Source organism: Morone saxatilis, unplaced genomic scaffold (assembly GCF_004916995.1).
Source record: "Morone saxatilis isolate NCDOM2014 unplaced genomic scaffold, NCSU_SB_2.0 Contig22, whole genome shotgun sequence".
Taxonomy (NCBI): Eukaryota; Metazoa; Chordata; class Actinopteri; family Moronidae; genus Morone; species Morone saxatilis.
This window is the reverse complement of record NW_023339785.1, coordinates 9,953,070-9,965,598: the sequence shown is the minus strand read 5'-3', so window position 1 is coordinate 9,965,598 and position 12,529 is coordinate 9,953,070. Positions and strand designations below refer to the sequence as shown.

At 38.9% G+C, this 12,529-nt stretch overlaps 1 protein-coding gene across 7 annotated transcripts in view; it reads right to left on the bottom strand.

Annotated features, from left to right (window-relative positions):
* Positions 1-12,529, bottom strand: part of diaph2 (diaphanous-related formin 2) — a 354,389-nt gene that overhangs the window by 143,689 nt on the left and 198,171 nt on the right. For all 7 annotated transcript variants that reach the window (XM_035669470.1, XM_035669472.1, XM_035669476.1 and 4 more), the window contains one exon: positions 9,150-9,244. In XM_035669470.1, coding sequence (XP_035525363.1) covers positions 9,150-9,244 — 95 coding nt within the window. The remainder of the gene's footprint in view (positions 1-9,149; positions 9,245-12,529) is intronic.

The window sequence follows — 12,529 nt, the reverse complement described above, 5'->3', positions numbered from 1 at the left end:
CATACAAACACCTCAAATCTCACAATGAGCAAAGCTGCAGTGACAGGGTGACAGGCAACAAACTGAGTGTGACAGATTCTAAAATCGCATTAAACTAAATGAGAAATGCAGTCTGAGAGAAAGACACAAACACAGTGAGAGGGAGGAAGAAAGGTTGAGAGAGAGATTGGGGGGGGGATTAATTTGAGGGTTGGGGCTGGAAAACCTGACAGACTTACTGTGACATTAAATTTGTCTTTCAGGAGGAAATACGAAGGAATTTTTTTTAATGTGCACACCTGAGCACTTACGTTTACCATGAACGGTGTGAAGCAGGATTAAGAGGCAAATTAACAAGGCAAATGGAGGGTTCACATAGAGAAAGAAAAGAGATAAACAGAGAGATAGAACTTAGTAAAGAAAGAGACAAGAACAGAGAAGAGTTACAGACACAGACAATAAACAAACAGAAAACAGAGACAGCAAGAAATAAACAGAATGTTTCTGAAAGCTTATTTCACCCCCACCCGAATCTGCTGTGAGCCCTCAGGACTTACACATGAATCTAACTTTTATGTATTAACTGAAAGGGGAATATGTTTTAAAGTGTGAATACACATATGATCACTTAATGATACCAACTTTGATTAAAAAAAAAATACATAAAGACAAGCTATATGCAGAACATTCGCTGAAAACAAACTTGTCACGGTGGAGAAAAGGGGGATGAACTTTACTGCACTACATTTGTGAATATTCTTATTTTACAATGTCCCATACAGCCATCCTAATGCAGCACCGGCATATGATGAGACTGTCAATCAAATAAAAAGAGAGCTAGCATGCAAAACAGTAATAGAAATTAATTTGTTTGTGGAGCCTGCCGTCTGAGAGCGCTCTCTGTGAGTGATGTGCCATCTGTCACAGAAAAAAAAGAAAAACACTGCATTGTGGAGTGAAAACAGAAAACTAATTTTTACTCGGTTAAGAAAATGCAGCACCCAGTGTGCCTGAGGAGAAGCTGCATGGACTCCACCTAATCAAAATTTAACTGTTGTGCTGTATTGTGCATGAACTTGCCAGTGTGTATGCATCTGTGTGTGTGTGCTTTTAATCAATATTCAACCTGAGGACAGAGTACCTGGCCTGCACCCTGTGGCTAGAGATCTGCAGCGCGGTGATGATCAGTGAAAAGTACATGTAGTACCTTGGGTCCTGGCCATCAATTTCTGAAGCGTATTTGATATTGGACTAAGCCAAGCCTTGCCTCTCTTTCCCCTGCCTTTACTTTGTTTATTCAAGACTTCTCCTCCTTTTCTGTCTCATTTTTTTAGCCCAACCAAATCAGCATAATGTATTTCACATTTCATTGTTAAATTAGCATTTGATGCAGAAGAGAGTTCTGTGCTGTGTGCCAAATACACCACAATTAAGCCCATGGGGGACCCCGTTTCTCCTGCTTAAGCTCTAATCCAACAGGCCCAATGCACAGCCATACTTATCGCCTTGCCCCACATGTGCACTTTTACACCATGCAAATGATGCCCAACAATGTGCCAGGCTGCTACAATCACCTGTTGTTACAGCAGAGAACAAAGACTGGCATGGGCACTGCCAGACCCTGCAGCCAATGGGCTACCACGTGTAATGATGAAGCCATGCATATGGATGAGCATCATGGTGATCTGGGTGATTGACAAGAGAGATAAACAATAATAACAAGCAAGGCTAGTGCGAAAGACTCCTGTGAGACCTGGCGGAAAGGTTGTTGCCATGGCGAGGTGAAGAGAAGTAGTGCAAAGCCGAAAGCTGACAACTTTGCTGTTTACTGTGAGGCAACCTAGTCAGTGTGTATTAGGATTTTGTATGACATACCATGCAAATTTCTACAAATTACAATTGTATATATTTAAATGTTTATGTGAAAGGTATGATGAAGGTGTGAGTGTTATAGTTATTTCTCATTTGTGTTCATATACCTTAATAGTAAAAAACTGAAAGTAGTGCAGAATTCCATTTGTTTTTCTGCATTTTTATTTCTGATATTAAATACAACACAGCTACTTGGAAATCTGGGGATCAAAAGTAAATCTAAATGAAGTAATTTATATTTATGTGTATACCGCAGCAGCACAACAGCAACAAAACCAGGGTAAGGAAAGCCAACATATACCACAAAAAGTCTGCATAATAAAACACAATAAATAATACAAACATATTTTTAGGTCATGACATTATTGATATTTGTAGGATGAACTCAGCATAGTGGTTGCTAAAATAAGTGAGAGTATGCAGATAATTACCAACTTAAAAATGCTATAAAATAATGTGCAGATAGGTGGGTGAGGGACTTGACATGTACATTACCATTTATATTTAAATAAGAAACTCAACAGTCAGGAAGATGACATATATTGTATGTTAAAATGGATGTTGGTCTGACACACCAGTGTATCCCTACATATGGTATAACTATACAAATATGTAACATGCTGTCACAGTAATTCCTTTTTCAGCACTGTACCTGTGTCGTGTTGACTTTGACATAGATGCCTGTGTGCAAAAAAATAATATGTGTAACACTCTTCCTGAATCATAAAATGAATACAAAGGTTTCCCACTGTTTAAAACCACTCATATGTCAACCAATGAGTGTTCGAAATGATGTGTACACATTTACTCATTAGGACATGCTGAGTTTAAATAGAAGAGATGCTGGACACTTCTCTGCAGTTCTTTGATATTCTTACTAGTGAATTTGCACACAACATAGGGCAATACTAATTACAAATGAATAGCGGCGGTGCAGTGTTAGTCATTAGCATTTCCTTTTGAAAAGGAGATGGGGTAATATAAAATACATTGGCAGACATTAAACATTAAGAAGCCACTCTGATATTCCGCAAAACAAGCCCCCAGGGCCATATCATCCACTGACGAGAGTTAGCTTACCACACACACCAAAAACTGGGCGTGTTTAAACATTTAGTGATGACTCCCTTATTTCAAGCAGCTAGATCACATAGCATGTTCTGGGTAAGGGTGGGGTGGGGGGCAGGAAAGAGCAGCTCTGCAGCAGCCTACAAAACTGTGCTTACTGTTTGTTTGAAATAAATCCTCAGTCTGTATCTATGTCAATTCACTACTCGCCTCTCTCTTTCTCTTTCTTTAGCTATTGAATTTAAATATAATCCTAATCTCACTGTTACACTGTGCCACTTTTTCATCAGAGCTAGTTAACAAACAGCAAGAAATGATGGACATCGTTTACATTTGTGTCAATACTATTTATTCTGTTTGTGTGCAGGCTTTAGATACTATAACTGACTCAAGAGTTTCAATACAAGATATGTGAATAGTTTCAATATTCTCACACCCACTTACATGGAAAACCTTGTTCCCAAAAAGCAAGAAAATCCGGACAAGCCCAAAGGCATGGACTAGATGTGGGTCATTTTAAATAAAGTTATGTACCTGTGCAGCAGATGTCAGAGTTTGAAAAACTATACTGCGTGTATTTGGATGCAACTTTTGAACTTCAGCAGCCGGCTTAAGTTGCCAACATTACATACAGCCTTTTGTGATTATGTGTTAGTTCTGATCCACTGAAGTCAGTGCAGTGATGAGCTTTGATGTGACATGGTTAAATTACAACTGGACCATAGTTGGACATCACAGGACTCTGCAACCACTAAACTATATATACTGCATGGGGAACCATAGCCTGCATGATGGAGGTAGCAAAGCTGATTAGACCTTAAAAAGCTTATATTTGCCTGGGGGGGAGCATTAGAAGAGGCACACATCATAGGAAATAAGAATTTGTAAACTGGAATCACACAGAACAATTCCCTAAGATGTGCCAGTTGGGCAACTAGGGAACACAAGGTAGTCCAGCACAAATATTGTACAAAAAAAAAAGATAAGAAAAAAGTGGTAAGACAAAAGAAGAAGCTAGGAGAGCTTGGAGAATACACTTGCTAAACATTAATCTAAATTCCTGGAAACTGATACCACTTTATCCCTCCTACTGAGTTAGAAATCTTCCTAACGACGCTTTTGGACACAGTTCCTCCCAGAGATTGCAAAGAATGTGTAATACAACAATAACAACGTTGTTGGCCACTTGAACTTATTTAACAATTTTCCAGGGACCGTTGCCACAACAGAAAAGGGTTTTCAGTGTTCAGCAGTGCTTTGTTGTTACTATGGGCAAGCTTAATACCAGTTTTGAGCCGCCCTGAAGAGGAAAGTAATTTACTTTAAAAAAAATCTCTAGACGAAACAGTGAAAAGGATTTAGTGCATAAATAATTCAAATAAATACTTCACTCTTAAAGGACCAGTGTGTGAGATTTAGTGGTATCTAACGGTGAGATTCAACCACCTGAAACCCTTGACTCAACCAAGCATTAGGGAGAAGCTATAGTGGCCACAAAACGAAACTAACGTAAAGTAACAGTGCTGGCTTTTATAATAATGTGCAGCTGGACTAATGCTGCAGCTGAATTGAATGTAAAACACTGGCATTAGTAGTAGGCTGCGTTTATAAATCTGATTTTATGGAAGTAATGACCCTGCAATAAGAAAAGAATACAAGTAATACAGTCATGAGTAAATTTAATTAGAATCACGCCCTCAACCTATTACATTGTAGTAACCTTGCCTGTGAACTATTATGAGCAACCCTCTGCATGTGTACCAGTTGATTACACCATAAACTATTCAAGTTTACAAGTGCTTATTAACAATCTGGCCATTGTTTTGCCTCCTTGTGTTACATTGGCAGCAACTGTCAGGGCATGGGACCAACTACCATCATTATGCCAGTTAAGCCTTCCCCTATGGGTAAAGGGGTTGTGAGGGACTTTTGGAGAAATTAAAACACCAAAGGAGAGCCAACTCTAGTCATTGACAACAAGGTCATGGGCATAGCCACATCAGGTAGAATAGGCACTTGCAAGGGTGCTACTAAAAAGCACTAGCAATGCTCGATGTCCTGTTGTGCCAAACTAAAAGGCTAACACAATGCAACCAGGACCCTAAAGACCAGACCACACGTGCCTAACTCTTTCCAACACAAACAAGGTCTACAGAACCTTCCCTTGCTGCTTCTGTTGCCAGCCAACAATAGCAATAGCAGTGAATAGCTTTGTCAGGCTGTCAGCCCTTTAAAAGAAGACCTTTGCCAAGCTGTCTGAGGCTCAATCTGTTTTTGAGCCAACGTTCACTATTGTCTTTCATTGTCCTCTTTATCTCATTGTTATACAGGGTATGGTAGCGGGGTGGCTCTGATGTCTTTTTGAATTTGATGAAGCTGACCTGATATACAAAAGTGCCCTCTGTCCACCAGCACTATGAATATTGTAGGCAAATGAGATGGGGAGAGAAAGACAAAGAGAGATTGCATGCAAACGTGTGTGTGTGTTTGCACATATGCATGGACCTTACACACATTTATTGGTTGGATGATGAATTACAAAATTATGCAGGGACTAAGAGACAGAGGGGATAACGGACACTGCCTATCCATTTGCATGTGCTGTATGTATGTTTGTATGCCGGGTGCATGGAGATGAAAAGAAGTGTGGAATTGCAAGGATTCATATGAACTGTGGATGAATGGTGAGAGCCAAGACTGTCTGCCAGCATTCAGGGATGTGTACATCATCTCTGAGGCGTTGATGGGCCCTAATGCAGAATAAGGAGAGCCAATCAACTCCTATCTATCCACTCTGCCAGGGTGACACATTGTAGGGGTACTTCAAGGCCAGCACACTGCCACATTCTGCTGACAAATCATTACATTAGACGTGTCGACGGAGAAGAAAGATAATAAGATTGAGTTACAGAGCTTTAGATGCATTATGAACACCTCTTGCTTCCTTGATTCCTTCTATTTTCACTATTCCTTCCATTTATCAATTTCTCGCTTGCTTGTCACTTGTCTTTTTGCAAAAAATTGCCAGGGCACAATTTTAAACAGTGCTGAGTTTTGTAGAGTTTTATTTAAAGATAAGTGTTACAAGACCAGTTAAAACTGAGCCGTTGTTTATCAGAGCTTGTCATCAGCGTACATGAATACAAGAGAGGTTTGTGGAACTGCCAGATACAGTACTTTTTCAAGGTCATTCATTACTGCCAAAAAAAAGTTTTTTTAAACTGATAAAAAACATTGGTATCATACCAGGAGGCCATGTTTACCACCTTTGTTATAAAATATTAGTAATAATATTTAACTAATGATAGTGGTACCTGGGTCAATAAAGGTTTTTAATCAGGAACTACTTAGCATTTTAACATCAAATTTTTAATGTCCCAGTAATAAGCAATTTGTTATCAAAATTGTGAAAAGTTCCAAACAACACACTGATATATGTTTTATCTTGCATATACCCTTCAGTCAAATATGTTTTTCTCTTTCTTTTCTTTCTTTCACCATTGCAACTCCATGATTTATTTACTTTCATTTTAGGTGCACACAATCACCCACTCCTTCTAACATTAGCAAGATGGTAAGTGCATTTCCTTTTAGAATTGCCCAAGCCATGCAGACACATCCTCCTACTCTGTATGTGTGTGCAGTTGTCCATGTGGATAAATGGTGATTGGCGTGTGGCTGAAAGTGGGTGGTGTAGAGTGATTAATCAGCATAATGAGTGTAGATGAGCACTGTGCAGATGGAGCCCACACTCAGGACTGTGTCACCCAGCAGGAAGTCTCTTTGCTCCCCTTCAGTGCCTCTGTATAGCTCTAACTGTGTTTCTTAAGCATGTGTCACTTGCTTCCTTGTTTAATTTGTGAGCTCATTTCTGCATGATTTTGTTCTATAATCATTTAACTCTTATTTCACCGGGAAGGCTGGCTAAGTATACAGTGACATTGTTATACAAATAACAATGACTCTGTTAGTTTTACTTTTCTTGACAAATGGCACCGCACAATACGGTGTAAATTAAGAAAGAAAGAAACAAGATACAGACTACGTAACCACTCAAAGGTTGCTAAAAAAGCCTTGGTAATTATCTGTTTATGTTTTAATCTCACTGTAAAATATTTGTAAGAGCAAAGCCGCAGTTGTATAACTATAAGACAATATTTATGACTCTTAATTTTATTAGGCAATACCAAATATTAGTGTTGCACATAAAAGGCTAACACTGCAAATGAATCAAGGATAAAGCAGCAATCCTGGCTTGTACATACAAAAAACAATAGACACAAGAAGGACAAACCAGAGACAAAATATACTTGATGTAAATAAACATTTGTCTTAGAATACTGTCCTAATTGTCTAGTCCATGCTTTACTCTGTCTTTACCATCGTTATCTAACCAGCAGTGACACACTTGCCAGATGTGGACTCCTTCTGCAACGATAAGTTAACTCAGTTGGTCCTCCCGCCTCCCCCCGGATTTCGTGACATTAGCTCGGTTCCCAGATGCTTATGCTGACTCACACACTTGTTCTCATGAGCCTTGTTGAGCCTCCCTCTTTTTTTTTAAGCAGCCTCATTTTCCTCCTTCATATGTATCAAAGGGGTAAAGGGAAGAGGTAAGGGGGATAGGAACCGAAACCCTTCACAAAGACGTGCTTGTATGTGGGAACAAAAACATTCTTGTCATTTGACCACTTGTCATGTCCCTGACACCGCTGATTCAAATGCTTTTCAAAGTGAACTTGAAGGTTACAGTGGACACCTGTATGATAGTAATGTTATTAAGAAAAAGACAAATCTAAGAATGGGTGGTTTTTTTTTAGGTCTTTTTTGCAGTATATTGGTTGAAAGCCATGTCAATGTAAATGAGATTACTCAAAGGACCAGTGTGTAAGGTTTAGTGGCATCTAGTGGTGATGCTTCAGACTGCAACTAACTGAACACTGCTCACATCTTTATTTGAAGACCAGGGAATAAGAACGGGCTGTGAAGTGTGTTGGAGAAGCTCTTCATCTAAACTGGACAACTATATAAGTGCTAGACAGCTACAACCAGTCCGACCACTGGTGTGGTGCTGTGTGCAACCAGGCCTTTGTGGGGATGTGTTGGGGACATAACTGCCCTGCTGGCAACTACAGAAAGGCTGAAGGTTGGAAAAGGTCAACACCTTAACTTCCTTTCTCCTTCACAAAGCCGAGGGGGGGCTCTGCCATCTTAAAATGTACACTCTGTACTTTCTGCCAGATTGCCAGCCAATTAAAGGTTATCAGAGCTCAAAATAATAGTCCTGCAGGCCAGCTCTCTAGATAGACCCCATCTAAATATATATTGCCTCACCGCCTTTTACTGGTGTCTGGGATCCAAGCGGTGGGGAGGAAGCAGACTAGCTCCTGTGCAAGGGTTTGTTGATAAGCCATATGGGAAAGGACATATATATATATATATATATATATATATCAGTACAAAGGTAATGTTTTTTATTTTTTTTATTTTTTTTTTTTCCAAGGTAGGAAACATGCATGGACTTAAGCTTGAAAGCTGCACTGAAACGACGTGCACTGCTGGTTGTAAAAAATAAATAACATTGCAACTTGCACACAACACAGTGTATCACTGCCAAGATTATATTGAAATTAAATCTTTTATTTGCTGCTCAGCCCTGAGGTCTACACCTTCTATTTCTGAAATAAAACAGAAACAAAAGAACACAGGGGTTTTCTTAGTGCTTAACAGTGCAAGAAATATTAATGCAATTGAGGCTCACGCTGCCAAGTAATGCACCTTCACCTCAGATGTACCCACCTTGCTTTCAATTAATGCTTTCTGAGACAAGAAAAACAGAAATAAAATGGGAGCAAAAACAAGTAGCCTTTAGAAAGCTCATCAATTATGGTTTAAGACAAAGGCAAGAGGAAAGGAGGGTGGAGTTGGGGAGACTTTGCCAAGCCTTGTCCTTCATCATCCATTATAAGAAGATGAATGGGGGGTCTCTGTGGTCCACATGAGAATGAGGAGACTGACTTGTGCCAAAAACAGACCATAGCAGGTTTAAAATGGGGTCGCCAAGCTATCCGCCAGACACTGAAATTTAAAAATTATCTTTTCACGTGGATATGTAGAGAAAGTCTCTCTCTCACACACACAAGTGCACACTCAGAGGGTAAAAATAAGCATGTGTGTGTGTGTGCATGTCAGTCAAAGAACTAACACACCACAATGAACATCAGTCTTACCTGGATGAGTGATTCGCTCAGTCTGTCCTCGTCTACCTCCAGCACAATGTCCCGGATCTCTTCATAAGGCAGGCGGAACGAGCCCAAGAAAATTGCTGTTGTGATGGAGAGAGAAGAGAGTCATTTCCTCTCCTTTTTTTATTAGACCGCAGGGTTCAAAGAGACATTTCAGCACTCATCGCTCCTCAGACAAAATGACCACAGACCTAACTTGACACTTGGAAAAACTAATACACTTTCTGCCCCTCAACAGGATAGTTTGTGTCACCCTGACGAAAATTGGGAAGGAAAACATTAAGCTTTACCAGTAACACTGAAAGGTGCCAAAGTAATACAATTTCTGCTCAATTGTTGCTAAAAAGTGAAGCATAAAAATGATAATTATAAACAGCGGAATTAGTTGTACTTGATAGAAGTAATGGTGTCATCTGGGAAGGCTAAATGGTTCTGTTTTGGTGGCTACAAAGAAGTACACTGAATTTGCCTCAGGGGACAGCCTGGTGGGTGTTTCACTCTCCAGGTGGGGTGTCTACAGTGTAAATTGGAGCTGATGGTGTATCCAGGTGGAAGTCACAGGTGGAGGTTTGGTAATGAGTTGGAGGAGAGTCGCTCAACAGCTGCTATACTGCTGCAGCAGTGGGACCTGATGTCTGTATTTGACGTGCAACAAACGGAGAGGTAGTGAATCCTTTTCCCTTTTTCACAGTCTATTAATGTTTATTACACACTATTTACTGCATTTACTTACTACTTAGTTATAACATATCATGGCTGTAAGTTTATCCACTTGACATGAACCTTTTTGGCTTTACTGTGTCAGGTTTCTGGTGAGAAAGTTGTTCCATCTAGACTAATCTGAACATATCCTGTTGGTAATCTATATTTATGTATTTATTTTCTCATTAGCATGATGTTTTCTTGACTGGTGTGCATTTTTATAAACATGTCATCCTCATTTGTTGTCTAAATGCAGTCTCTTATATATTTATATATATATATATATTCCTTATATGAAACCAACAGCTGGATACAAGGTTCTCTTGGGGGTGGGTTGTCATGAGTAATCCTGGGATATATTGTACATTACAAACTGAAGTAGATACAAATGAGATAGAAAATGCAGGTGACAAGAATGACGGGCTGAAAATCCAAATTTTGCTGCCATCTAGCAGTTGAATTTCTACCTTGCTGTACGCTCTGTGTCAGGGATGGGTGTGGTCAACCTGCACCTGTTTGGTTATTTCCTGGTTGCATACAAACCTAACTGTGTCAAAATGAGCAAAGGGGCAACATTCAAATGGCCTTTATAGTATATTGTTAGTTTTCCCCTTTAAAGTTGCTGTACTTATCATTTGACTCTTACATATATTCTCTAAAAAAAAAATTATTGTATTTCTTCAGTTGTTTCTTTATGAAATGATCTTGGTGAGAAGGAATTTCAGTGAGATGCCAACTACTTGTGTTATGGAAATTGTTTAAAATTACACAATTAATTAGAGTTTACATTAGTCGTAGTTGCTCTGGGAAGTCACTGTTCTAGTATGATTTAAGTACTTACAGGTAATTAACAGTGTGAGCTACAGCGTGCGCTGATAGCTCACCCGGTAGATCTGGTTCCTCATGTACCAAGGCTATGTCCGGTGGCCCTTTGCTGCATGTCAACCTCCCTTTCTATACATTTCCTCTATTCTCAGATGTCCTATTCAATAAAGGCAAAAGTCCCCCATATATTTAAAACAAACAAACAAAACAACTGTGTGAGCTATAATATATGCCCAGCTGTAGTACACAAATATACTGTAAATCTGCCAAACCCAACATTAAGCAATTTTAAGTTTGCCTCTATCGCTTTCTTCAACAACCACATTTTGACAAAAATGAATACACCAGCATATAAAAAATATATATATAAACTATAAAATATAAAATATTTCATATAAACTCAAGTAAATATATTCAAAGCCAAATTATGTTGAACTTAAAAGAAAGTTAACTTTTCTCCTTGTTTTATTCTCATACCTCAGTTTTAAACATCTTCTGTTGAAGTTTGCTTACATAGGGCATGCATACTTCTGGCCTACATTGTTATGTAGTTTCCTTTTCTGAACTTACTGATTAGCATTTTAAGCTATATCAAAGTGATTATTTTTTAATTAAGATTGCAAAAAAAGAAATACTTATACTTATATGTAATATAATATAAAACTTTGTTGTAGCACCAACACTTCTCAGTGTTACAAATCATTTACTGATTGCTAATGATTAAAATGTATTTCTCTCAATTCTGATTTATCTTGATTTGAGGTCTGCATTCAATACAATAGGCCACTCTAATCTAATTACACAATAGAAAAATCTGATGCCGTTAAGAATTGCGCCCAGTTCTATGCTCCTCTATAGCAATTTTTCTAACCTTTTTCTTGATGGGACCCTCAAAGCATAATAAAAATAGAACAAAACAACTGATAAATTGTACAATTAAACCTCCAGTGTGTAGAATTTAGTGGAATCTAGCGATGTAATTGCAGATCACAACTCCCTCGCTTCACCTTCCCCTTCCAAACATGAAGGAGAAAATAAGGGTGCCATGAAATGTGCAAGAAACATGAAAGGCCTTATCAAAAGCCAATGTCTAGTTTTTATCCCTTCTGGGCTACTACAGAAACATGGTGGTTCAACATGGCAGACTCCATGAAATGGGACCCGCAGTGTCTGCAGATATAAATGGCTCATTCTACGGTAAAAAAAACAAAACAATTCCTATATTCAAGTGCTTATACACTAATGAAAACAGTTATACATATTATATTCCATTTCTACTAATAGATCCTCCAAAACAAACCACAAAAATAATTACCCTCTAAAAATGTTACACACTCGGACCTTTAACCAAAAAGTAGTGAAACACAATAACATCGCCTGTGAGAAGTAGGAGCTGTTCACAATAACCATTGCAATAATGAAATACCGTGCTCATGCCACTGCCACAACCAACAAGAGTGCGTCCAGAGCAGCAAAGCTAAAGTGACACTATGCAGCAGAAGCACTGTCTGAAACTCAGTGCTACTTAATATCCCTCAGTTCACAGCCCAGGATTACAATACCAGATAGGAGAAAGACACGTAGCCTCCACCTCACACGCTCTGGAAACACTGGAAACGCCATCAGTTTTGTAGCAGAAAACGCTAAAGGGTCCACTAATTATCCCAATTTATGACTGTAATTAGGAATTACATACTATTTACAGATGGAATATTGCAGTATGCAAGTGGTAGTGGGAGTAAGTTTAAAGTTTGGACTGAAATTATATTCTAGTTATTACAGAGAGAGAGTAAAGTACCGAAAAAATCCATCATTGGGTACCGGTACCGAATTCCAGG